Source organism: Ciconia boyciana, chromosome 8, assembly GCF_034638445.1.
Source record: "Ciconia boyciana chromosome 8, ASM3463844v1, whole genome shotgun sequence".
NCBI classification, from domain to species: domain Eukaryota; kingdom Metazoa; phylum Chordata; class Aves; order Ciconiiformes; family Ciconiidae; genus Ciconia; species Ciconia boyciana.
Window position 1 is genome coordinate 11,872,115 of NC_132941.1, and position 24,654 is coordinate 11,896,768.

The window sequence follows — 24,654 nt, forward strand, 5'->3', positions numbered from 1 at the left end:
ACACTGACTTCTACTGTTTAAAATTCTTTTTTTATTTATTCAATACTGCTACACAGTAACATATGTGCTGATAGGAAAATGTGTTTTAACCTAAAGCAACACCACAGCATATTATAATGCAATCAACATATTAGCATGTTTTAACAAGTTCTCGAATATGGTAAAGCTAATTGTACAGGCAGGTCCTCCCCAACACCTTTCTTCTATATATGGTTGGGGTTTGCCCATACAAGTAAGACCAAAAGATTTTATGACACAATTTCTTCATATAAGTGAAACAGTAAAAGGGATAGTCGTGAGTCCAGTTTGGAGAGCAGCTAGCATGATACTCAGCATTAATTTGCACACTTAGATCCCAAGCCTTGACATCAGTGGACTTACTCCTTTCACCTTGTCCTAACTTTCTGGCATGACCCATCTTGGCTAAAACAAATAGAGCAGTTCTGAAAAAGGCACTTACAAGAGTATTGTGTTATTAATATTATTCAGTTCAGTTTAATGTTGTTAATCAACTTACTTTGGTATTAACCTCTCTGATTGCACAATATACAAGACTTAAGAGCTGTACTTGTTTCTCCCAGAATCTTTTACATGTCTGATCATTTACATGCACTGCCAATTAGAGATGGAGGATATTGTTTGAGCCTTTCATGCACCCAATACCGACCAACATTACTGTACCACTATGTACTATGATCGTTACAGCTTCTGGACAATGAATCAGTAGTATTTTGGAAGGCTACATGAAGACAGGCATCTTTCTCATTTTGGCTTCATGACCTCCTGTTTCCCAAAGTGGCCAAGGAAAACTGCTCCAGTCCACAAGACATTTCCATTGGCAAAATGGAGCAGTAGGTTAAAGTATCTTAATTGAATCCCCCACCTTGACACAGTTAGGGGACAGACTGGGACTGTGGCAGGACAGAGCATCTTTCCATTTGTGTAAGATCTTGATGGCATGACCTGCCTCACCAACTGACTGGAAACAGGCTCAGCACCACCCTCTCCCCTCCCTTCTCCCCTGTTTTAAATCCCAGTATGACTATACCCGCATGTCAGCACGTACCTGCCATGCCTGAGGTATGATGCTTGTAGAAACACAAGCTGCACAGAAAACACAGCCATCAACAAAAAATGAGATCTGAACTTACAATATCCCCAGACAATGCAGTTTTCTCTAGGAGAAAAAAAGGATATTTTCGTAAGGAGAGGTGTCTCGCCTTCCCACACCAGATTTCACAGTGCATCAGAGGGGCCAGTTTAACACCCCATACAAACGCTGGATGTCCCACAAAATGTGGCAGACCTCAGAGCCTGCTTTTAGTGGCTTGGCCTCGATAACACAAAGCGCCCGGACACGAAACGAGGAGCCAGGCCAGGCGGGGCTCCAGGCCCACAGGGGGCTGGCAGGGCACGGCAGGGCAGCCCCGGCCCTGCGGAGCGCCGGGTGGCAGCCACGGTGGGACGGGGCTGCGGGTAACCCCACGCTCCCTGTGAACCCTCTCCAGGGCTGGCCCTGAGGAGCCAGCGCGGGTGGCGTTGATCTGAGGTGACCTGCCTCTCCCTTCTCCTCCTCACACCACTCCCAGAGCCACCCCCGGCTCCGAGGAAACTCCACGGCGGGAGCGGGTCCCCGCCCGGCCCGGCCGCTCCCCCCGCCCCCCACAGGCCCCGCAGGACAGCGGCTGGACGCCAGGCTCCCGCCGCGGCCCCCCGCAGCCCGAGCCCGGCCCCGCGGCCCGGATAGGGCCGCGGAGAGTCCCCGCCCCCGCGGGGGAGCGGAGGCCCGGGAGGGAGGAACACCGCCGAGTTCCGCCTCAGCAGCCATGGCCGCGTAGCGTCTTCTCGGCAGCCGCGCTCGGACATGGGCCTGCCCCAGGCCGGCGGGCTGAGGCAGCGAGTCCCCACGGCGGTGAGTACGCAGCCGGGCCCGCCGCGCTGGCCGGAGGCGGCACCCGGGCCGCCGGGAGAGCGAGGCCTGCAGGGCAGGCGGACTCGCCTCACGCCCTCCTCCGGCCGCGGCGCGAGGGGGCGGGCGCCCTTGGAGGGGAGCCCTGGGCCCGGCCCCGCCGTGCAGGGGTGGAGGCGGCCCTCAAGGGGCTGCGGAGGGCGCCGCGCTGGGCTGCGCGGGGGGAATCGGGCCTGGCCCGGCGGGCAACCCTCCGCCCCGGTGCGGCCGGTGTGACCTTGGGCAGCCCGCAATCCCCCCCGCCCGCAGCGACGCGTGAGCGGGGTCGGGGGAAGCCGCCCCGGAGCCCGAGAGCGGCCGGAGGAAGGTGGCACAGAGCAGCGCTTCCCAGAGCGCACTCCTCCGGCCGGAGCGGGAGAGGCGGCGAGCTGCGATGTCATGGAGACTCCCACAGCCCCGGCCGTGTCCGCGGGGTCCCGGGCCCGCACGGCTTTTAATCGCCCTGTTAAAAACTTGGATGAGTTTTCAGCCTCTCTGTCACCTTCCCGGCTTCTTATCACCTGAACTCTTTGCGTACGCTTTACAGATTTTCATTTGTGTAAATAAGTGAAGTTATTTGTGTTCTTACTTTGAATAACGTTCAAAATTCCTGTATAAAATGCAATTTATTTTTTCAAAGCAACTTAACTTTATAGTGTCTTTCCTCCCCATCAGTATCAGTTAAACTCTTGGATGAGCTAACTGTCAGAAAGGATTTTCTCACTGTGCAAAAAGAGTGGTTCCCAAGCTTGGCAGTGCAGGTAGTTGCAGCATGGTACATGGCCAAAGACAGACCCGCAATGTGTTACTACCATGATGACTGGTGGTACCCAGCAAACGACAAAAGGTTAGGTACTGTGTGAGCATAATGGCCTTGCTATAAGAAGCCCCAATGGTTATAATCAGCCTATCCACATTAAGTTACAGGACCAGGGCCTGTAGTATTAACAGTACCAGAGCCTGAAAGAAAGCTAGAAGGCTCACAGAGATAAATATGCTGATTGATTATATAGTTCCGTCATGTTAAAATACTGTATCTCTATATTAATACTGATAATCGTAACAAAACCAACTCTTGTGTACAGACTACAGAGGGTAAAACTTAATTCTAAGAGAACTGGGAAACTTAATGCTTGTGAGAAACTCGTTTCTCATTTGGTCAAGTCTTGGAGACAAGGATAAGTAGGTGAATAATACTTCACTACATACTTGAATTGGTGATTCACAGTACTTAGCATGTCAATTTATTTCAGACTGTATTAGTGAATGCTGCTTGCAATATAACTGCTTCTGTGTGTTGTTCTTAGTATGGTCATTCCACTTAAAGCTTACTCATATCCTTAGTAAAACAGGCATGATAATTAGATGCTGAAAAACCTGTTACCAACAGGTATGTTTCCCTGTCAGCATAAAACTATCCATTCTAAGTATTTTAAATTCCCATAAACATCCAAGCATGACTTCCCTTATATTTTGGGGATATTGGACTGGTTTCCAGCACTCTTAAGTATCAGAAATGATCCTGAGATAATACTTCAGCTGGGGGCAGAACAGATCCATGGTTTCAAATTTGATCTTAATTTTTAAGAAAAAAGTGGACAAACCTGAAATAGTTTGTTTCTTCTTCCTCATGGGGTTGACTAATAGATTTAGCTATTATGGCTTCTTCAATCTCTTGTATTTATGGTTTTATGATCCAGTTCTCTTTTCTTGCTGGGAAAGAAGATCTCTCTTCCTTAGAGATGTATGAAAGATCCACCTATATAATTGGAAGGGTTCATTGATGCCTCAGTGTTGCCATTGTATTGATATGGTGATTGTAAGTGTGGAGGGAAATGAAATGCTTGACAAAAGTGAGCATAATCTAGTCAATACAGCCTGGAGCAGCAAGAGTTTATCCTGATAAAATGGATGTGATTCTGATAAGAAAGTACAGTTCATTGCAGCTCCTCTAGTGGAAACAAATACAGACCTTGTACAGAACTTGCAGTAGCTGGTCTATCTCCATGCATTTCACTGCTGTATATTAACTACTCCTGAACGTCTTTATTTGTGCAGTTTTTTCCTGGAGAAACCATTGAGATCAGGTCAGTTAGGAATCGGATATCTGCAAAAATTTAGGTTCATAATCAACTAACTATGTTTATATATGAAGGAGCTGATTTGGATTCTGAAATCAGTGTCTTCCCAAAGCCTGCTCAGAGAAGGAAAAACAACACCTCATTCATTTGAGTATAAGGGAAAAATCAAGTTACAAGCACATCTTAAAATTTAGTAGAAGCTTAAGGAATTTTAACGGTTCTTCTGAGCCAAGACTCTGAGCAGTCAGCTGGCAACTAGTGGTCAGCCTGTAGGTTACAGTTATGGGACTTTTGCTGCATAAAACTGAAAGTGCTAGTTATAGTTCCATAGTTAAAGTTCTGTGTAGAAGAATGAATTAGAAACTGCAACTGAAATCTCATATTAACTTCTGATATGCTGTATGTAACTCTTAAATAGGCTGTTGAGAATTTGATTTTTTTTTTTTTGAAAATGTTATTCCTAATCCATCCTTACTCATTTTACTGCAGCATATTGTATGAATTATGGTGCTGTGGGAGGTCAAAGAATAATACCTCACTCATCAGATACTGTGGTTAGTAGCTCATGTTTTGAAAAAAGGCATAGAAATTTCTTCAGATCAGGAAATAAAAGTACGTTCAGTATTGAACTTGTCTGGCAATTTGAAGACCTGCAGTTATAACTTACTAACCACAACAGAAAAACATGGAAAGCCAATTTTCATTTTGGGCCAAAACTCAGATTTGGCTTTTATCCGCTAGTGCTACAGTTGTATAGATGAGGTTCTGAAGAACTGCCAGTATCAAGGTGTCAGCAACACTTGAGAATTTACTAGCATCTTTAGCCTTCCATTAAATGGTTCATCTTCCACATAATCTTGGGTTTTTTCCTCGCATGCGCACAGACACAGTAATGTTATATTCATATCTTTTTCAGATGACATATTTAGTTACAATATTCTGTCAGAACATAACCAAATGCTGCCACTTAAGATTAAGAAAATACTGGTTACATAATAGAGCAAACATTGAAGATATATTTGGAAAGGACTTAGCTTCAAAGAAAAAGTCTATTTACAGTTCCAATGGGGGGGAAAAAAAAGCCAGGTAAAGACATGCTCTGACGGTAGGATTAGACAAGCAATGCTAAAATGTTAATAAGAGTGAAGCCTTTCTGTGTAATTCTGTGAAGTTGTAAAAAGTATGTATTTGTTTTAGGGAAAAAAGCTTTTAGATTGGAAAGGTCCGTTAACTTTGGGGCAGGTGGTGTGTCTGTGCTTTGTTTTGTTTCTACTGAATGCAGTTCTTCTAATGAATTTTCTGCCTTGTTTTCAGCAGCTAAATATCTCCCTGAAAATTAAAGTTGAACATAAGACACCTTATATGGGGAAGACAATGTTTTAAGATGAGTGGGGTATGGGATATATTATTAATTTTATGTATTAAAATTAGTATTTGAGGACTTTTACTTCCTTAGGAGCCTGATTTTCAGATAATTCTAGGAAGGATTTTTGACAAGTTTATTAACTTTGAAAAGGTGCTATGTAATTCAAAAATTGGCAAGTACAGCATCTGTGTTTAAGCAGTAAGTTACCTAGCTGGATATTGTTTAGTCTGACCCTGGCATTCCAGACCTTAAACCAAAGAATCATCATTAGACATGTATCTTATCTTATTTTTGCATTTGTTTCCAACATGAACTTATCAAAGGTTTGGATTAACGTTAGTGTCTTTATTTGGTAAGCAGTTCCTAGACCAAGAACAGTCAACCTAGTCATACTATATATGCGGTGATATCTCAAAGAATAACAGTTAATGTGCCATGGGAAGGGATCACATTCCCATCTTGGCTTCTCATTTTTAGCTGTGCATGTCGACTGCTCTCCTTGCACAAGATGTGTAGCCATTCTGCCTCTTCAGCAAGCTGAATTGGCTCAATAAGACATTGGACAACTACCATGCCAGCATGAGAAAGAGGGAGGGAAATCAGGACCACCTCATTTGGTGGCAGTCAGCTACAGATCAATTCAGTTCTGTGAAACTTCACTCTGAGGTCACTGGCTGATGATTTTTTGGTCACACTTGTCATGCTGATCATCACCTTGAGGGTGGAAGGGAAATGCCCTACCTTCCTCTTGTTAAAGGCCACGTGGGCTTTCACTAGTAGGAAATAATTTATTTGCTGCTATCATTTGAGCATGCATTTTCTAATTAGTTTTCCTTAATTTCTTTGGTATTGCTAGTACCTTAATGTCTCACCACTTGAGAGGGAGCTCAGTTCCTCCCCTGCCACCCTCAAGGGCTAAAATAGCTTACCATGTATTAGATTCAAAGATTTTTAGTTAGACTATCTGTATGAGACTTAATGGACTGCTCTATGCAGAATGTTAGATGAGATGATGTAATAGTCCCTTCTGGTGAAACTCTGCTTAACTATTTCATGGCTACCTGGAGAGCACTTCCAAATGAAAGCAGAAAGACAACAATACCAAGGAGTTTAAGACCTACCGTATGTCCAAGAAGTTTCAAATTGACTAGCAGTAGCAACCACATTTCCATGGGTGTAGTGTGTATTTGCAGAGGTTTGTGCTAAGGGTGATAAAATAATTATCAATTACTAATTTCAGAGTACAGAGAAGTCAGCTAATTTTTCAGAATATACTTACTGGTGTTATAGTTGAGTAAGTTTGCTGGATATGATGATTTTGAGCATTCTTAGGTCAGCATTTCTTTTCTTATTATTTTCTTATTCTTCTGTTAGCAATGTATTGCTAACATTCTTGATAAATTACCTAGAGTGGTTTCAAATAATTCTGTCACTTTGGGAGGATTAATTTATACTGTTAACTGTTCCACCACTGTTTGCATCAGTAATACTTAGAACTGATACAGGAGGACCCTTATGGATAATTAATGTTTAAATAGTTGCAGTTTAAGCAGCTATATTATTAACTTCTAACTTCTGTCAAAGATATTTTCTTTGACTTCTGGAAATGCTTTATTTTTATGCTTGTATTACAAATAATTGCCTAGAATAAGTGACAGATTTTTTCTTTTTGCTTTAAATATATGTATCTTTCTGTAAGTAATTCTGTTTTAATAGTAGTAATATAGATTAATATCAAAGACATAGGTGTATCGATAAGTACTGATGCTGTAGTAGTATACTAACATTTTGCCAGATTGTAGTGGACCAGATCAGGTACTAGAGCTCCAATTCATTACCTACAATTAAATTACATTTAGAATTTTTCATTATAGCTTAATCTTTAACTGCATAAGTTCCAGATTGTTTTATACTAGTGCTAATTCACATAAAGTGAGATAGATTAGGTAATAACCCCATACAGGTAACTATAACTGTATTAAGAGTCATTGGAATATAATTGGGCTCTCCCTACTTTTTTTCCTGCCCCCCTAGAAAAATATTGATAGAGACTTCTAAGAAGCTGTACCATCCTAGAAGGGACATAACTAACAACATTAACATGCCTGCTGTGGCATCTGTACCTAAGGAGCTATATCTCTGCACCTCATTGAAAGATCTCAACAAGAAGACAGAAATAAAACCTGAAAAGACAAGTACAAAGAGGTATATATATTTTAATTTATTTTGGATTAATATTAGAAGTGTTAGTGCTACTCTGCTGAGCAGGTTCCAAAACAACTATGTTGTGGATCTAAATTTCCTCAATTATTTCTGTTAGATATAAAATCTTTGGTTAGTCTTATGTATATATCTCTCAACTATCACGTCAGATATGCTTACTGCCTACAGAAGGTAACTTCACATACTGCCAAAACATGACTTGGACAGAGCATGACATCCATGAAAGTTTCTTACTTTGAGAAAAGGCTACATAAATGCAAATTCTTAAAAAAGATAGAAAGTTTAGCAAATGTATGAATAGAAAATTTTGCCTCTAGCATTTTTAGACAATCAACGCTTTCATTTTGTCTTGCTATGAATTAGATTTTCCTCAAAAAAAAGTTTTTTAGAAGGGAAAAGTACTTTTTTCCATATCTCAGTATGCTATTTAATTATGGAATATTTTAAATAAACAGACTAGCAAAGAGAAACATTATTTGGAGGAGCATGATTGTAATTCATATTTAATGAAAACCTTATATTAAGCTGGTAAAATCAAACGCTTAATATATGGGCAGAGGCTGTGAACACTTAAAATGGCATATTGTAATGAAAAGGTGTTTGGGGACAAGAAAACAATCACGTGCTTTACTCCTCTTCTTTGATTTCAGTTATGTGCAGAGTGCCCTTAAGATTTTCAAGGCAGCAGAGGAAAGCAGATTGGACCGAGATGAAGAAAAAGCTTACATCCTATATATGAAATATGTGACTGTTTATAACTTTATTAAAAAGAGACCTGATTTTAAGCAGCAACAGGTATAAAAGCTTTCTGACTGATCTCTTCAGCATTGGTAGAAGTATTAGAAGTACAGAGAATTACACTAATGCACATTCAAAGCATTACACTGGTATTAAGTAAACTGTCTCACTTACGATGATATTTTTTCCTTCCTATTTTTGACAAGTCTATTGTTAATTTCTTTTACAGTTTGCTTTTAATACACATAAGGTATATAAATTGTCAGATCTGTGAATATTTTTTCAGGGAAAGGTATTCCTGTCATCTTTCCCATGCAAACTTTTTTTGGTGCAATTGCCTTGGCTAGCGTTTATTTATTAGTGCTATAGAACAATTTTATTTACAGACTCATGTTTGAGAGGAAAATATTTTGATTCAAAACAGTTCCTTTTGTTGGCATTAATATCATTATAATACCAATTCTCTGTACATTAGCAGCTCTTAATAAGCACAGAAGTAGGCATTATTAAGCTGTACTATTAATATGTGGGGTGATGCTTGCAATTTTAGGATTATTTTCATTCAATTCTTGGACCTACAAATTTAAAAAAAGCTATTGAAGAAGCCGAAAGACTCTCAGACAGCCTTAAACTCAGGTACGTGAATACAGTTAATAGATAAAATATTGTTCATTATACCTGAAGCCTGTACATGTGCAATTGCAGGTTTTCATGCTATTTAGTAGTAAGGGATTGCACTTGAGTAGACCTTAGATACCCAAAGCCCTTGAGAGCTTAAATTGTTTATCCACAAAAGTCTGTTACTAGAGATAATTTTCATCATCACATACTCTAATAACTTGCCACTGTATACATTGTCTCTTAATTCTTGGTAACGATGATTTGTTGATATTGTCTCCTATTTTTGTTTAATGATTAATAAAAAGAAACCACAAGATATAAACTATATATACACTAGAGATGATCAAGAGCTATTTCCCTCCTTACCCTTTTTCATCATAAGGTCATCTGAAACCAAATATACTAATGAATGTTCCTAATATTTACATATGTTAAAAAGTCCTCCTAATGTGGATTTAGTTTACATTAACAAAACACCTTTTTAATTCTTTCGCTAGCTGCTACACCTTTTCTCTACCTCTGCCATGTACAAACATGTATGTGGAAATGCACAGTTTGGCAAAACTGTTACATACTGGCAAGTATGTAACTGAGCTGATGCTGATGCTAACAGGCTTTTGGGTAGCTCATTTACAACTGTCAAGTTACATGTCTTTGTGCCATAAGCCATGAAATTGTGTTGATAAGAAGTTGTAAGGTAGAATCTATCTTTAGGTGATATTTGGTGCAGTACGTCTTGCTTCCAGCCTTACCTGCCTCTCACATCCTTAGGGACTATCTTTCTTGCCCCTTTCTCACCCTTTTAACTCTTTCCCTTCAGCTAGGCACATTTCCCTTCCCATGCACCCCCACAAGTATTATTGTGAAACCACCCTTCAAGTGCTTAATCCATGAAGTTAGTTAAGGTGAACAAGGAAATAAGAGTCTAGTTACACGTATATGAAAAGAGACCTTCCAAAGATGTCTCATGATACTATGCATGAAACAATCTTTAGGTTTTCCTTATTTTTAGTTCAGAGTCTTACAATTCAACAGAGCTACAAATTCACTGTAAGAATAAACACTGATAGAGTTATAGAAAACCAAAATTTAGAGACTTACTGTTTAGTAACTTGTGTCTTTTTATGAAAGGAACAGTTTTAAAAGCTGACACAATTAATAACTTTCAACTACTCTGGGCAAAATGTATATATATTTAAAAGGAATACAAATGAAACATGACTCCTGTGTAACTACAGAAGTGGTTTCAGGGAAATTATTTGTATAATTTCTTCTCCAGGCAGTAGGCCAGCAAATAGTTTAAATGCTAATTGTTAACTAAAAGTGGAGCTGCTGAAACATCATTTGTATAGGAGTGGGAATACCTACATGAATGACCTGCTGTGTGCTTCAAAGGCATAAATAGGAAATTGATAGATAAATATTCCATATTGACTGAAATAAATTAAAATTGGAAGTATGCTTTAGTGCTGTTAACTCCAAACAAGAACAAAATGCTCTGTTCTAACTTATGATGCCTTTGCCAAATCAAGAAGCCTGTTTAAATAAAATTACAGGCTTGCAGCCTCCTTCCTATTAGTGGCCAATTAGTGGAGTAGACTTTGAGGCAGAATTTGATTTAATGATCTAGTTTATTAACACAGTACTCTTGATATGAAATACAGCTGTATCGTTGTCATTTTAATCCTGGTTAGGCAACATCTGATTAAAATGAGCAATTACTAATACAGTTCAGCATTCATGTTTCACTGCTTGGTTCAGTCAAAATTGTTAGTTCAAAACATTCTTTTTTTAATGGATCACTAGTAACCCTTAAGCTTCTCAGTTATATTAAATATAATAGAATGCTGCTCAGTTATATGAAATATAATAGAATGCCATTTAACAGTGATATAACTATACAAACCTGCAGTTGGTGATCTAAAAGCTGTAGTTTGGAGGCCAGTAGTTTACAATATTGTGACTGTCCTTACAGTGGCAAAAGGCTGGGAGGTTAATTTTAAGGTCTAAGGCTGTATGAAAAGGACAGCTGTATTCAAGACCTAGGTCCACCAAAGCTCCTAGTGTTTGAAACAAACAGCAGGGACACAAGTGAGGACATAACAGTATTATAAAGTCACCTTATATCCTGAAGGTGACTGCTACCGTATAAGTAGTTCTCATCTGACTTCTCAGAAAAAGGAAATTTAGATAACTGAGCCAACTTACTTCTAGCTGTTGTTAGCTCTGTTGCAAAACCAAATAAAATACCTCGGATGATTGTTATAATATATTGAAGTTCACCTGTAAGTCACCAATACTTACTCTTTCCTCTGTGAAATGAAAGATCTATCACATAGCTAAGCATGACCCCAGGTTTAGAGAAAAAAATAGTTAGCCTTAAGAGCAGTGGCTATGAAATAGGACCCAAAACAGGATTTTGGAGTAAGAAAACCAACCCAAGAGTGGGAGAAATAATGTCATGCAGTCATGGAGGAAAATGGGGTTTGTTGGAAATACAAAAATTGACAATACTTTAACTTTTTTTTAAAACTTAAATACTTTCTCTTTTTCTTCCTGACGACTTGATGATTCTGATGTTAATTATCCAAGGATAACCAATAATGCAATATTGAAAAAAGGTGCTTTTTTTTCTCCAATAGATATGAGGAAGCTGAAGTTCGGAAAAAACTTGAAGAGAGGGACAGACAAGAGCTGCAGAAAAAGCAAGAACTAAAAGATGATGGAAAGAGTTCAGCCAGAAGCTCATCAGAAAGTGCTGTGGATTCCAAAGCAAAAAGCCAAAGGGTAATTGAAGATGTTTACAAACTCTCTAATTCAGTCTAAACATATAGTTGTAATCTAGCATTTGATCTCTCCTAGTAGCTATTTCCAGTTCAGAATCATGTTTTTTAAGATTAGTTTACACTCCCCATAACCCTTCTTTGACATTTCTTTGGAAGATGTTGAGTCCTACCAACCTCCAAGTCTTGCATAAGATAGACTAGGTTTTTTTGTAGAGTCAAATTCTATTTTGTAGTAGAACTAGCTAGTGTAAGAAACCCAAGGGAATGGTAATAAGCTGATGTTATTGATAACATCTCCTCTTTAGGAGAGAGCTGACTTTTCTGCAATGGAGTGGAAAGAAACTAATTTCTCTATAAATGCTTTACAAATTTCATCCAGGAGATAATGCTGTCCTAGGTTGTATTGCCTTTTTAAACTGGTTTCTGTCTAGGCAGAGCAGCAACTTTGGTTTCTTTTTAGTACATCTGTCAACACATCTTTAGAAGAAACTTCCTTTTTCTAGGTTTCTTCCTGTAGCTTACAGTCCGACCAATTTCCTTCAAGCTCTATGAGAGTCAGTGTCTGTTGGCCACCTTTGTTCTGAGTATTAGATATTAAACTAACTTTTTTTCCTTACAACACAGATTAATGGTGAGAGGAAGCATTCACTGGAAAGAAAGGATCAGTCTGACAGTCTGAGTGGTAAGAGATGCAATGTTCACACAGATGTGAAAAAGGTCTCCATATACCTATGCACCTATCACTTAAGCAGTTGCAGTTCTTTTAAGGAGTTATTTCACAGTCAGAGTATTTTGATGAAATTCTAGTATCCTGCATTTCAGTAACAGCAACTTAGTAATTAAGCTCTGTATTGCAGCCTTCATCACTTCTCTTGAACTTAGAAACCTGTACTTAGTTTTTCAACAGTTTAATAACTAAAGCTGAACTAGCCTTAGAGTGGTCAAAGTAGAAGGAAAAATGTCTCCTCAACTGGTAAGAAAAAAATCTAGGCAAGGCTGAAATGTGTCAGCTTTCTCAGTTAAATAAGAAATTTTTTCTTTCCCCTCCCAACCTTATGGTTTTTGGTCCTGTAATAAATATGTGAAAATGTTCTCTAGAGTTCTTAACTGAAGAGGAACATCTGCAGTATGTAGTTTACAAATGCTTACCTATACAGCTGGATTTAAATGAGACCACAAAAGGTTAAAACTAGTTTATCACTGAAGTGTTCAGTATTGTCTAATTCAGCAGATCAGGTGCTAATCACTACAGTAGTAGTAGCAAAAGGGCCAATATGTTTATTTTATAGTGTCTGTGACTTTGTGGGACTCTTCTGTTCTGTTTCATCTGTTTGCAGTCTTGATTGCACCAGTCAGATGTGGTCATAGCTATCTCCATTTATAATGTAGCTTTTTGCATCTAATAGCTTCTGTATTTCAAGGAGCAGTCACAGCTGAGAAACTGTTTGCAATGATGTCGGACAAAAATATTGAATTGATTATAATGGATGCACGAAGATTGAAGGATTATCAGGAATCCTGTATTCCAAGATCTATCAGTGTCCCAGAAGAAGCTATCAGTCCGGGGTATGAAATAACATTAAATGATAGTGAAATATTTGATTTTATAAATTGACAAAAAAAGATTATATGCTTTTAAAGCTCATACACTTAGTTTTGGAGACCCTGATATATGCAAGCGGGCAAGACATATCTGGACAGCTCTGTTCTTGCATGTACTGACTTCAAGCCAGAGCATATTTATTTTATTCAAGCACATAAACATAATATGGATTATATATTGTTGGACAAAGTGTTACTTGTACATTTGTGTTTAAATGCATGTTAATACATTTCAGAGTTACTGCAAATTGGATTGAAGCTAGACTCCCAGAGGATTCTAGAGATCCATGGAAGAGGAGAGGACACTTTGATTATGTTATACTGCTAGACTGGTCTAGTTCTGCTGAAGACTTAAAGCTAGGAACAACTCTTCAGAGCCTGAAAGAGGCACTTTTTAAGGTTGGCAAGTTTTATATGAATTCATCTCAATAAATAAGAATGTCTTAAAGCACCTATAATTACAAAGTATATGGAAGACTTCATGACACTTTAGGCAAACATCTTGGTTCAGTTGTCAGAGTCTGCTATATTTTGACAGTAGAAGTGTAGTCTGAAGTTTCACATTCCCATGCTTGTGCTCTAGTGGAGGACAGTATAAATTTATTAAATAGGTAAACAGCAGAATGATTCAACTCCCCTCCTCAACAGCTAGCGCAAACGTAGAGTTCTTGGCTGACAGAGTTATTTGGGAAAGTACTTGGTACTGTTTGCCAGAAACATTGTCACCCTCTTTCATGTATTAGCAACTGTAATTCCTTATTCATGGGAACTGGCCAGCCACCTGCATAGGCAGGCCAAAGAAGGCTAGCTTCTTTGCAGTCCTATCAGCCAGGCACTTTCTAGAATGGAGGAGTTTTGTTGAAGGAGATCCCAGAAATATTTTGAGCTTGGTTAACTTTTGTGCATTATTGAAAATAACTATTACAGAAACATGAATTTAAATTTGAGCTTCATCAGTGCAAGGAGCTTATAGACTCAGTATTAAGCAGATGCTCAACATTTTCAAGTCTGAACTGTGGCTATGGCTGTGTTGTCCCTACCCTTTATATAGGTGGCTCTTGTGAAAGACTGCACAACTTTGTTACCTAAGCATTCAAGACTGGGGTTCAGAGATAGCTCAGGCAGTTCTCCTTGTTTATTGCTTTACAGAATATTCTCGGAACCTCTGTGCCTTGTTCATGTTCTACTACTGAGGACCTTTGGAGGAGGCCAGTCTGGAGCCTGAACTCTCAAGGGTTTTTCAGATAGTTAACGTTATGCTTTCTAAAGCCAATGCCCTTAATCACTCAGTAAACTTATCAGATAAGAAACTGAAGCAAATATTATAATAAAAATATTTTTCTGCATGGAGGATTGTTACCTGAAGTAGTAGTAAGTGTTTCTTTCTGTACTGGAAAAAGGATCCCTGTTCCCCAAAGGGTTTTTGCAGCCTGTTTAATTCTTATTTAAAGATCTCAGAAATAACCTGTCTCTTAATGTAATGACTAGACACAGACATTTCAACAACACTTAAGATGTAAAAGTTTCTTTCCTATTTTTAAATCATTTTATTTCAAACTTTTTTCTTATAGTGGGAAAGCAAAACTATACTGCAGAATGAACCTTTAGTTCTAGAAGGAGGTTATGAAAACTGGCTCCTTTGTTTTCCCCAGTACACAACAAATGCTAAAGTAACTCCACCCCAGCATAGCAGGAGTGAAGTAGTGACTGTTTCTCGTAAGTATAAAGGATGACCCCTCTCCCCCCCAAGTGTTTATAATTACTGGATGTATCTTTAATTCATTCAAATATATTTGGGATAGCCTTGTTCTGGGCTAGATCTCATACCTAAATTTTGGGGTCTGGTGGAACATGGGGGTTATTTTGCTTTTGTGTTTTTAAGAGCTCTCTCATGCTTCCCTCCTCTCCCCCCTCCTAAAGTGGATTTTCAGTATCCATCTCTGGAAGAGCCAGCTCCTGTTCCACCTGTTGTTGCTATAAAGCCATCTCCAGCAGAAGTGATTGAAAATGAAGAAACAGGAGATAATTTGGAAGAGAGACTAAAATCACTTAATAGACCAAACATACAGGATGCTGCTGTTCCAAAACCTGACAGTACATTTGTAGTTAATCCAGTATCGATTACAAGGAGTATCCCTGAGGTAAGCTGTGTTTCTTTTTTCCAGAGTTAGTATACACTTAATCTACTAGAGACCCACCATGTGCAGAAGCCTAAATCCACAAAGAAACATACTTAGTATTTGTTTAAGGCTTGTATGCAAGTATATTGGTACAGAGACTATTGGTGGTCTGTTAACCATCATAACTAATCTATAGAACTTAATGAAACTGAACATACTTAATATAATTGCAGAGCTTTTCATGAATGTTTTGATATGAGCACCTGAGAAATTGAAGGTCAGCAATTGATCATTAATTCAGAAAGTCTGTAAACAAACTTTTCTGCTCAAAACATACATATGATGAAATATAGGGAGGGCAGTTAGGCCATGGCTTACCTTGGCTATTCTAAAGGTCTGCTTTCCAGCAACTGTATCTTCCTTCAAATAATAAAATATTTAGGTGGCTTGTCACTCTTGGCCCAGTAGTAAGAGTATAGAGATTTGTTTCTTCCTTTCATGGGGATAAAACTTTCTAAAGACACCTTTGTAGAGTCCTTGTACTAAAATAACATTTTCATTAGGAGACAAGGCTAAAGTCAAACTCTTCACTTTCACCCTTCTAGATACTGCCTTTAATACAAATTTCAGATAACGGACCCTAAACTGTAAAAAAGACCTTATTCTGTTCTTCCCTGAACTAGACTAGCTTTTCTTTCTTCAGAACTTACACTTCAGCATCAAAAACAACTTGCTCTCCTAGAATGGTATTTAAGCCATTCTTAAATACCTCTTCCCATCAAGCAGATCTGCGTTAATCACATGCTCTGTCACATGATTGAGAGAGCCATGCCCAGATTAGACTGCCTGATTGCCCTAAAATATTGACCTTTGAAAGCCTGAAAATAAAGAGTTATAGTAATCAGTGCTTAATGCTGTCCTTATGGTTCTGTAGGGCTTGTTGATTCTTATCTCACATCTGGAAGTTAAGTGAATACCTACTTTTACTAACAAGCAATTTGAATTACCAGATTTAATGTAATTGGAAGTTCACTATCTCTCTGGCAGAATTCAGCTTATAAATCTCATTTAGAAAAAGCTTAGCTAATAGAGCAGTAATAGCTGTAATTAATTGTTGTTCTACATTTTGTGTTACAGGTTGATCGTACTAAAAAGCCTTCACTAAAAATCCCTGATGATAACAGACCAAAATCTGAAAGTACAGTCAGTGACAGCCAGCCTGTTGAGAATGGACGAATAGTTCCAGACCGGTCCACAAAGCCATTACGTGATGCAAAGAGTATTCTGACAGAAGAAGAAAAAAGTCGTATACATGCAGAAACTGCTGCTCTGTTAGAGAAAAACAGACGGGAAAAAGAACTTCGTGAGAGGCAACAAGAAGAACAGAAAGAGAGACTCAGGCGAGAAAAAGAAGAACAAGAACAAAAAGCAAAAGAAGAACAGAAAGAAAAGGAACACAAAGAAAAGCTACAGCAATCTAAAGAGGACAGAGAACAGAAGGAGAGGGATGAACAAATAAAAAGAGAACAGGAGGAAAAGGAACAAGAGCGAGCACGCAAAGAAGCAATAGAAGCAAAAAAGCAAAATAAAAATGAACTAGAAAACATTGGTGGAAAAAGGGTTGAGATTGACAAAATATCTATGGAAGAAAGAGAAAAGGGAACCCGAACACCAGAAATGCAGAGACGGGCACTGAGTGATACATCTCGGACCTTTGTGACTGTTTCAGGCAAGGTTAGTGAAAAAGAGAAAATCGTCGCCAAATGTGGAGTAATTATTCAGGATGATTTGTGAGTGCATACTCTAGTATCAATCTAGAAATTTAAAATACATAATTGGACTTTTATTTAGGCAATTTTTAGATAAATGTAGAGGAGAAAGTTAAAACCAAGACACAAATAATTAGTTGGTTTTTTTTTTTGCAAGACATCCTCGATTGTTGCTTGTAGGTAGGCAGCATGGAATCCCCATAGGATAATAAAACTTCCCACTGACGTGGAGCTAGAAGGGATGATTCGTAGGCTGCAAGCCTCTGTTTCAAAAATAGAGGCATGGTGACATTTTATCTCTTGTACCAGCCCAGTACTGTATATTATACTGTTGTAACACATGCTAGGGACAGAATGATATTATAACAAACTCTTTAGTTCCCCTAGCTGCTGATGTAACAGGATTTTGTTGACTGGCATAGGAAGCAAAGCAATACCCTAATCTAGTATTTTTGCTGAGAACAGTCCAGTTCCAGCTCTTTGGGGGGGGGGCGGTGTCACAGTTCCTTCTTTCCTCAGATTCTTGAAAAAAAAAGCAAAATTTCTGAGAGTGTAATAATCGTCTGGTCATGAAACAGGAGCCATTTGTGAAGCTGAGTTAATAATGGAGCAGATGTCTTTAAAACCATTTCTCAAGAACATGCATTAGGATATTTTTCTCTCCCTTTGCAACTGCAGTTGTTATTTGACCAAACTTTGATGCTTGTGTAATGCAGATACACAAGAAAGTCAAAATAAATCTTCCTGGGCAACCTTAACACAGTCATTCTTGAGCTTTTGTTTGACTGACAGAGCAATGCCACATAATCCCAAAATGACTGCCCATGATAAAATAAATGCATGATGTTGGCTTCACAGTTTGCCTTTTTCACAGAGAGGCTTTGTCACAGTGAGAAGTAAAAGGGGAAAAAAAAAGTCTTTCATTTAAAAACAAATTGTAAAACCCACAGCTTTAGGGGGGGGAAAGTAGTGTAGGTGGACCTTCTGCACTTTATTTCTGAGCTCCTGAAACTACATAACAGACTATCTTATATAATACAACATTCAGCTACAAAGGCTATTCCAGCAAATTGCCTGTAGGATAGGCTAGGAAGAATAGACATGATGTGTAGATACCTGCTCTAACCACTTCCTTGTGGCACATGCGTTCAGCAACCAAAAAAGAAAATATAACTCTGCTTTTTCCCTATTTTGCTTTATCAGCGTTCTTTACTGACATTCCAGATGAAAATTAAAACCTTCTCTCAAAATCTTTTACAGCAAACTGGGGTTAAAGAACAACCAGACAGTGGAGCTCAAAAGCCAGGACCCCTTAGAGAGGATTCTGAACAAGATACTGAAAGACTTAAAGTAAATACAATGTGTTGTATGTAGCCAAAACCAATCAAGTGCAGATGCTTTATGATTATTATATTATGTTAAATTCCACCTCGTTTCAGTTTTTAAAGTCGTCATCTTAAGAAAAGACTATGCCATGTTTACAGTTGTTTGTTTGCTTTTTTCATTTGTCATATTCATCTGAAAAATATTTGAAGCTTTCACTAGAAATCTTCATATGTTTCTGATGGCATTAACAAACATTCCACACTTGTTCATCATCTCACACATACTCCTTTGCATACCGCTTTGAAAGGGAGAAAAGATCATCTGTACGTGTTTAACAGAAGCACATATTCCTAATAAAGTAGCTTCTTTAGGGAAGAAATTGAGTAGTCAGACTTTTGTGAGACTGATTTGTCCTTCTTTTTGGAGCATGTCAACAAATGGGTTTTGTTTAGATTGAGTGATACAAAATAGTAGTACTATATTACTATTACAGTAAATTGTATTTCCAGCTATAATCAAGGATTTCTTCTTGAACTGTTTTGCATTAAATCATGTAACTATATAGGGAAAGTCACAGGCAGCTTGCTGCTCTGCATAAGTAACTATACATACCTTACATTTCCGTTTATTTATTAGTCTCAGCGGGAGCCATTAATCAGAGCACGAAGTGAAGAAATGGGAAGGATAATACCAGGACTGCCTGCAGGTTGGGCAAAGGTAACTTTCTATTCTGATGTTATAATCAAGTTGCCTTGTGCAGTTTTGTAATGCATTTCAATTGTGTCTTACTTCTAAGTTAGATCATTTGATATCCCCCCTTGCCCCCCCTTCAACTTCCACACAGTTATTTTCTGAATTTTAACACTATTTGTAATGAAACTAGGAGCGATCATCTGATGTTTCTGGTACTGAGCAGTTGCTGTTTAATATGTATTTTGGTGAAAGTGGTGCCTTCCAATAAATTTAATCCATTAAGTATTGAGGCCAATCACAACTGTTAACATCTCAACGTTTGAAAAACTCATGAGCTGTTCTTACAGTAGTTTAAAAATAGGTAAGTAAGTTAATTATGGATTTTTACTTGTTTTTGAAACAATTTGTTTTTTTTCCTCAAGTTTCTGGATCCAATCACTGGAACCTTTCGTTACTATCACTCGCCAACAAATACTGTTCATATGTATCCACCAGAAATGGCTCCTTCATCCACTCCTCCATCAACCCCTCCAACTCATAAACCCAAGCCACAGGTGACTGTTGAACGAGAAAGAGAACACTCCAAACTGAAGCGCTCCTACTCTTCCCCAGATATAACCCAAGCCATTCAGGAGGAAGAGAAGAAAAGAATTCCTGTAACTCCTGCAGTCAATCGTGACAATAAGTATGTTCAATAAGTTATACCACAGCTCATGCAATATGATGGCATAGAGGACTTTCTTTGTGTTTAACCAACTGAAATTCATTAATATTTTCTAAGTAGGTTTGAAAGGATGCAAGAGTGATAGACTTAAATTTCATTGCTGAAAGTTCAATGTATAGGGCAGTTATCTTTTGAGAATTAATGTAATTGTTATGTATTAACATGAATTTCAGAGATCACAGTGTAATTGGACAATAGTTGCTTTTTAAGTGGTGGTATTTGTGTTAACATATTAAATACCAGTCTTCTGACAGCTTGTGAAATGCAGTTTTCAGTTTTTAAACTGGGTTAAATCATTAGCTAATTCTTCGTCTGTGAATTTAAAAACAAACAAACAAACAAAAAAACCCAACTGATGGAGCCTATAAGTCAGCCTCATTATAGGCCAGTGTATATGGCTTTCTCACTGTTGCATTGACTGGTCTTGAATACCTTCAATGATGGTATTTGGTGACTTCTTGTGCCAGGATATTTCATTCCCTGTGAGGGAAGGCGGTTCTGTTGGCTTATGTGTACAGCCTTGTCACGTCCGAGACTGCTAAGAAATAATTCCTTCCTTACAGACCAGTCTGTTACACTAAAGCAGAAATTTCAAGACTCTCTGCATCACAAATTCGGAATCTTAATCCTGTGTTTGGGGGATCGGGACCAGCTCTTACAGGACTTCGTAATCTAGGGAACACTTGCTATATGAATTCCATATTACAGTGTCTGTGCAATGCACCTCACCTGGCTGATTATTTTAACAGAAACTTGTATCAAGATGATATTAACAGGTAACAATCTCTTATTCTCATCCTTTAATTTATAATTGAAGGAAAAAAATCTGCCTTTACAATTGATAATTCAAAAAAATTCACTTAGTGGGGTTAAGGGGGCCGGGGGTCTTTGGTTTTTTTAAGTAGGAGACAAATGCTAACTTCTAAGTGTCTTGACATTTTCAAAATTAATGTGTATGTCACAAAATAGGTTTTACTGGACAGTCTTAATTAAATTGTGCTTACCATATTCATAAATATAAGTGTACTAGAGTCTCCTAAAGCCAAACAGAATATTTAAATAGCAGTTCACAAAACAAGCTGGAAACAGCAGTACCTTCCATCAGCCCAGTCTTGAATATGGAACCAAATTACAGTGCCAAAGTAGACAAAAAACTTAACTCAGTCTAACAGTCAGTTTTTCTTGGTCTAAAGAAATTACTTTGAAATTGGGATAACATCTTGAATTAATAATAATATTTTTTTAAAAAGTTATTTGAATGGCTCACTTTTTTTTTTTTTTTTTGGTCTGTTTAATTGTATAGGTCAAATTTCCTGGGGCATAAAGGTGAAGTGGCTGAAGAGTTTGGTGTAATAATGAAAGCTTTATGGACAGGACAGTATAAATATATCAGTCCAAAGGACTTTAAAATTACAATTGGGAAGATTAATGACCAATTTGCAGGATATAGCCAACAGGACTCCCAAGAATTGCTTCTCTTTCTAATGGATGGCTTGCATGAAGACCTAAATAAAGTAAGCAATACATTTATAACAAATTATACGTCTGTCCGATGATCAAGAGAAATAAATTTTTAAAAGACCCTCTTATTTCATAAGAAGATTATGTTACTGGAACCTTGTATAGAAGGAAATGCTAGTATTCAGAATTAAAGTAGGAGGTTATTTTGAAACAGCATAAGGTACTAAAGGGAGTAATGGAAGAAGCCTAACCAGGTAAGAAATGGATGGCTACACTGACATGTTTAAATATTCTTGCAAATACTCAATAGTATGCTTGCCTATAGATGAGACTTTCTGTTTTTATATATGTTAATATATGGCTATGGTATTTAAACTTCTGTTATCCAGGCTGACAACAGGAAAAGATACAAGGAAGAAAACAATGATCATCTTGATGACTTCAGAGCAGCAGAACTGGCCTGGCACAAACACAAGCAGCTCAATGAATCCATTATTGTGGCACTCTTTCAAGGCCAGTTCAAATCTACAGTGCAGTGTCTTACATGTCACAAGAAGTCCCGGACCTTTGAGGCTTTCATGTATTTGTCATTACCACTTGCATCTACTAGTAAATGTACGCTGCAGGTACGCTGGCACGAGAGAGAAACAGTTCTTGAAGTAAAAACAGTTCTCTGTGACTTCGTTATGATGATGCTTCTGCTAAGCAAGCTCTGCTTGTTGAAGGGGTTGGTCAATATTCCAGCTTAATTTACGCTAACCTGAAACATGAACAGATCTGAGTCTTCATTATTTTTTAATTCTTCTAAAGTTTAAAAAAAATAGGTCATTCCTTAAAAGTTTTAAAATACAAGCAGGATGGAAATATTTAAGCTGCAGTAGCAGAAAAGACATGTATAGTATTTGTTTTTGCAGGTCATAGTGTGAATACTTTGTGTTTTTAAACAAAATATTGTAGGTATATTTTGAAGGACTTGCAGCTAATTAATATACACGGTAAAATTTACTTCCACACATGGATTTAACTCACTTTTCCTCATCTTTGTGAAACATAGCACGCAGATAATTGATGCAGGTTAACAACCAAACAGGAGACAAACGTTTTTGCTACACTTTCATAAACACCTGACCTTCACAATCTGTGTTTGTATTTTGTTTTAGGAATGCCTTAGGTTGTTCTCCAAAGAGGAGAAGCTCACTGATAACAATAGATTTTACTGTAGCCATTGCAAAACTCGGAGGGATTCTTTGAAAAAAATAGAAATTTGGAAATTACCACCTGTTCTTCTTGTGCACTTGAAACGGTAAGAGAAATGGTGATCGGTGAAGATCGGTGAAAATTAATTAGGATGAAGTGACCAGGCGTTGATGGAGATTGATTGTTCCAGTGCAATAGCTAACGATTATTAATTGGAGAAAGTTGTGGATGTATTTCAAGTTGTAATGTTGCAAGACTTTTATTCTCATCTGATGCCTTTTATTAGGCTGCAGTTCACGAAGCACTTTTACCAAGTTATCTTTTTTCATTTGTGCTAAGAAACACACGTGCAAGCGTTAACAGAATTGGGGGTCAAATGCTTTAGTTGAGATCATGTCCTGGTTAAAAACAGGGAAAACAAACACGCTTAATATTCTTCAATAGCCTGTGAACAACCTGTAACTTTTAATGATGCTTTTTAATTCTCTAGATTTTCCTATGATGGAAGATGGAAGCAAAAGCTTCAAACTTCTGTAGATTTCCCATTGGAAACTCTTGACCTTTCACAGTATGTTATTGGTCCAAAGAATAACTTGAAGAGATACAATCTGTTTTCAGTATCAGTAAGTAACCATGTCACGTTTCAAAGTTCAGCTGGTCCTTATGCCAGGGTTAGCCTGTGTGATTCACCTGTTTCCAGGCTGCCTACCTGGTTGCAGAGTAAGTTGTATTCTAAAACGAATGATTGGTATTTAGTAAAAATCTCACATTCTAGTTTCTTTCCCTAACCAAGGAAGAAATGGCAGCTTTCAAGGCTATTAATTATTTTATTTTCTTATGTTTACAGAATCATTATGGCGGGTTGGATGGAGGGCACTATACAGCCTACTGCAAAAATGCTTCAAAACAACGCTGGTTTAAGTTTGATGACCATGAAGTATCTGAGATCTCCGCATCATCTGTGAAATCCTCAGCTGCATATATTCTCTTTTACACTTCTTATGAACAGCGAGCAGTGGATATGGCCACATAAAGTAGTGTGGGTTAAGAAAACTGGTTTTCTTTTTATAAGAGCAAAGTAGGTATGGGAATGCATATAAGTATGCAAAACTGTGACAACCATAGTCACTTACAGATTCGGGGATGGTTGCAGCAGCTTTTCTGCAAGCAAGCTCTTTCTGGTCAGTACTAGTGCTTAAAAATCAGAAGACTGATTAATAATGCTTGTGGTAATACTGCCATCTGTGAAACCATTTAAAAAGCATACCTGCATTACCATTTATTTAAAAAACAACTATATTTTTAGTCTGCTCCAAAATTAAATCCTAGCTTAGTCATCTGAAATCTATTAACAAGTAGTTTAAAATGTCTTAAAATCCCAAGGCATATCTTGATTTTTATTTTTTTCTTTCACTGTTATGGCCTTTTCACATTTCTAACCTTAAGCTTGATTCTACTGTGAATACTCTAGAATGATGTAAACAGTTAGGAATGTAAGTGTACATATTGATTGCATACTTGCACATCAGAATTATGTATATAATAATGTTGTCCTTTTTGTGAGAATCTCTAAAACTCAGAGGATTGCATTTATCTGCCACCTCTAAGTTAATTGCAACACTACTTAATAAAAAAGCAGAGCTGTATTTTTTTTTCTGTTAGCTTTTGTCAATATTTGTGCACTTCAGAGTTATTCTAAACAAACAAGATTTTCCTTTTTAATTTTTTAATATAAATTTTCATGTACACATGCATTAAAAACCTTAATGAAGAAATGATTTCAAAATATATCCTGTTAAATGTATGTTTGGGTTTGGTGTTTTCATTCTCGACTAGTTGTGTAATGGTTAGGATTCTACGTAATGACAGTCTGCATCATATTCACACAGTTTAAAGATTCTTCAGATGAAAAAATACTACTTTGTGTGGAACTGATTAGTTTAGAAACTATTTTAGTTGCATCTTGTGCATTTCCCTGCTCTGGATTTGGGTTAGTTTT

General features: G+C 37.9%; 1 protein-coding gene across 6 annotated transcripts; it reads left to right on the plus strand.

The window, feature by feature from the left end:
- Window positions 1-1,753: 1,753 nt before the first annotated feature.
- USP8 (ubiquitin specific peptidase 8) lies at window positions 1,754-24,453 on the plus strand. Of its 6 annotated transcripts, XM_072870162.1 has the most exons (21): window positions 1,767-1,912; window positions 5,344-5,422; window positions 7,430-7,600; window positions 8,269-8,413; window positions 8,907-8,992; window positions 11,620-11,764; window positions 12,388-12,445; window positions 13,170-13,329; window positions 13,602-13,764; window positions 14,937-15,081; window positions 15,286-15,506; window positions 16,623-17,219; window positions 18,515-18,604; window positions 19,217-19,297; window positions 19,696-19,958; window positions 20,561-20,773; window positions 21,301-21,511; window positions 21,848-22,084; window positions 22,619-22,761; window positions 23,146-23,278; window positions 23,503-24,451. In XM_072870162.1, the coding sequence occupies exons 3-21, from the start codon at window positions 7,497-7,499 to the stop codon at window positions 23,686-23,688; spliced, it is 3,381 nt and encodes a 1,126-aa protein (XP_072726263.1). In that variant the 5' UTR covers window positions 1,767-1,912; window positions 5,344-5,422; window positions 7,430-7,496; the 3' UTR covers window positions 23,689-24,451. The 6 variants fall into 6 exon arrangements, with proteins under 6 accessions (XP_072726262.1, XP_072726266.1, XP_072726264.1 ...); XM_072870161.1 differs by lacking the exon at window positions 5,344-5,422 and having other exon boundaries at window positions 1,754-1,912; XM_072870165.1 differs by lacking the exon at window positions 5,344-5,422 and having other exon boundaries at window positions 1,754-1,912; window positions 13,188-13,329.
- Window positions 24,454-24,654: the final 201 nt, after the last annotated feature.

Coding starts and splice junctions, on each gene's coding strand:
- USP8 (XM_072870161.1), top strand. CDS start 7,497: ATGCCTGCTGTGGCATCTGTACCTAAGGAGCTATATCTCTGCACCTCA. Junction 8,993..11,619: donor TCAGACAGCCTTAAACTCAG/GTACGTGAATAC, acceptor TTTCTCCAATAG/ATATGAGGAAGCTGAAGTTC. Junction 12,446..13,169: donor TCAGTCTGACAGTCTGAGTG/GTAAGAGATGCA, acceptor TGCATCTAATAG/CTTCTGTATTTCAAGGAGCA.